This window comes from Habropoda laboriosa, unplaced genomic scaffold, assembly GCF_001263275.1.
Source record: "Habropoda laboriosa isolate 0110345459 unplaced genomic scaffold, ASM126327v1 scaffold291, whole genome shotgun sequence".
Lineage (NCBI taxonomy): Eukaryota > Metazoa > Arthropoda > Insecta > Hymenoptera > Apidae > Habropoda > Habropoda laboriosa.
The window spans coordinates 1,251,798-1,254,201 of NW_017100515.1; the positions used below are offsets into that span (position 1 = coordinate 1,251,798).

Here is a 2,404-nt window from a genome sequence, read left to right on the forward strand (position 1 = left end):
AAAAAAAAAAAAAAAAACAATGACTTTGCAGCACTGAAGTGATGACGTGTTTTAGATAACATGACCGACAAATTTGGCTCGCAAATAAATGAACTTTGGGCTAACTTTGGTTCAGATTTTACGTACCCTGGTAACCTGCCCTCATATGTTGAGGATTATTTTGAAGAGCAGAACAGCCGAGCTACGCTGCCAGCTCAGACACTGCCATCTCGCGTACAGTGCCTACCTCAGCCCGGTATGTTACCCCTCTAATAAGAAATATTACCACAAATCCTCTAACATCACCTTATACTTAAAAAAAGAAATATATTAAAATTATTCCATGAATTTCAGGTCCTTTTCTACCGTGCCAAGATCTCTTCGACTGGTGGACCCTACGTTGTGGCGTGTGGGTAGTATTCCTGCTCGCCATGCTTGGAAACGGGACCGTAGTATTCGTATTAATATTCTCCAGGAGCAAAATGGACGTGCCTAGGTTTCTTGTTTGTAACCTTGCCGCGGCAGACTTCTTTATGGGCATTTATTTAGGTTTGTAATAATAACATTCCAAAAACACCACTCTATAATCTGTCTAAAATCAATTACCTGCTCAAGATCACGGAATAAAGACATAAACGTGACTATACATCACAATTGCAGGTCTATTAGCAGTTGTGGACGCCTCAACCTTAGGAGAATTCCGTATGTATGCCATTCCTTGGCAAACTTCAGCCGGATGTCAACTGGCCGGCTTTCTAGGAGTCCTCAGTTCCGAGTTGAGCGTGTACACGTTGGCGGTGATCACTTTAGAGAGAAACTATGCTATAACACACGCCATGCACTTAAACAAAAGACTTTCCCTGAAACATGCAGGTTACATAATGACCGTAGGCTGGTGCTTCGCCCTGTCTATGGCTAGTTTGCCTCTACTTGGTGTATCAGACTATAGAAAATTCGCGATATGTTTACCATTCGAAACCAACGGGAACGCGGCACTGGCCTATGTGATCTTTCTGATGTTGATAAACGGCGTCGCGTTCCTGATACTGATGGGATGCTATTTAAAGATGTACTGCGCTATCAGAGGCTCTCAGGCATGGAACTCGAACGACTCGCGAATCGCCAAGCGTATGGCGTTGCTGGTGTTCACGGACTTCCTCTGCTGGTCTCCCATAGCATTCTTCTCCTTGACCGCCACGTTCGGGTTGCAGTTGGTGTCACTAGAACAGGCGAAAGTGTTCGCTGTGTTCGTACTGCCATTAAACTCCTGCTGCAACCCGTTCCTCTACGCCATCCTGACCAAACAGTTCAAGAAGGACTGTGTATTGATCTGCAAGGCGATCGAGGAGTCCAGAGTGACCAGGGGGATCGGTAGATGCAGGCACAGCTCGAACTTCAGCAACAGACAGACACCTGTGAACACGAACAGCCTTGTAGACAGGTCGTCACGCGACAATCAGACGCCCTGCGGCTGTAACTCGAGGCTGTTAGAGACCAGAGAGTGCTCTGGCTACCGACGATGGGGCACCAGGATACTTTGGCCTTGTGCAAGGGATACCAGGCCTAGACACGCTCGTAGCGACCAGTATGCTTATCAGATAGCGGAGATACAGCAAAAGCAGCATAAACGAGCCTCGTCTGTTTCATCCAGTGAGAATTTCTCTTCATCAAGGTCGGATTCTTGGAGACAAACTCATCACTGTGGTATTCCACTGAGGTTACTGGATCCTAAGAGAAGAGCTTCCTCATGGCTTATCACCAGAAAACCGTCGCAAGACTCGAATCTCAGTTCATCTAGGAACGATTCCTCAGGTTCTGCTACCACTGCCAGTACTAGTACTTGGAGAATATCGAGGTCAAGTGCGTCTCTAGAAGTAACGACGAGAAACACGCCCAGACCAGCCAGGTCGAAGCCAAGACTGACTCGTCAACTGGCTATCCAGGAACCAGAACCACCTGGATCACCCAGTAGATTAGCTGTCAGGCTTCTCGCGACCATACCGTCGGCAGCAGAGACTAGCGACCAGCAAGATGACGATAATACGCCGCAGAATTAGACGCGTACCTCAGTTCACTATAGAGATTATAATTGGTTCTAATAGACTAAACGTACATGGGCCTCGTTGCTCCCGAATGGTTTCAGTATTAAGTGTCCTCTGAGAGGTTATGTGGGGGGTGATACACCCTGTACAGGTTATGTGAACGAAGAAAATATAGACAATTTTTAGCGAGGTTTCTTCTTTCAGCGTTTGCATTTAGTACGAACATTGCTAAAAAGTATAAATTTTACTTTGTGTTTTCTGGATTTTGGATTGTTTTAAATGAGAAGAATTTTCTATCAAGAGAGCGTTGAAAGGGGAAGGGTGAACACACACACACACACATTTATTGTATTTGTACAATTATTTATGCTAGTTTGGTAGAC

The 2,404-nt window shown here is 45.7% G+C and overlaps 1 protein-coding gene across 1 annotated transcript in view; it reads left to right on the plus strand.

Moving 5' to 3' along the window:
* The window catches only part of LOC108576410 (lutropin-choriogonadotropic hormone receptor), a 37,318-nt gene extending 35,282 nt beyond the window's left edge, over window positions 1–2,036 (plus strand). The window contains exons 11-13 of the mRNA XM_017939402.1: window positions 56–235; window positions 334–528; window positions 640–2,036. Of these exons, the coding sequence (XP_017794891.1) occupies window positions 56–235; window positions 334–528; window positions 640–2,036 (1,772 nt within the window). The remainder of the gene's footprint in view (window positions 1–55; window positions 236–333; window positions 529–639) is intronic.
* Window positions 2,037–2,404: the final 368 nt, after the last annotated feature.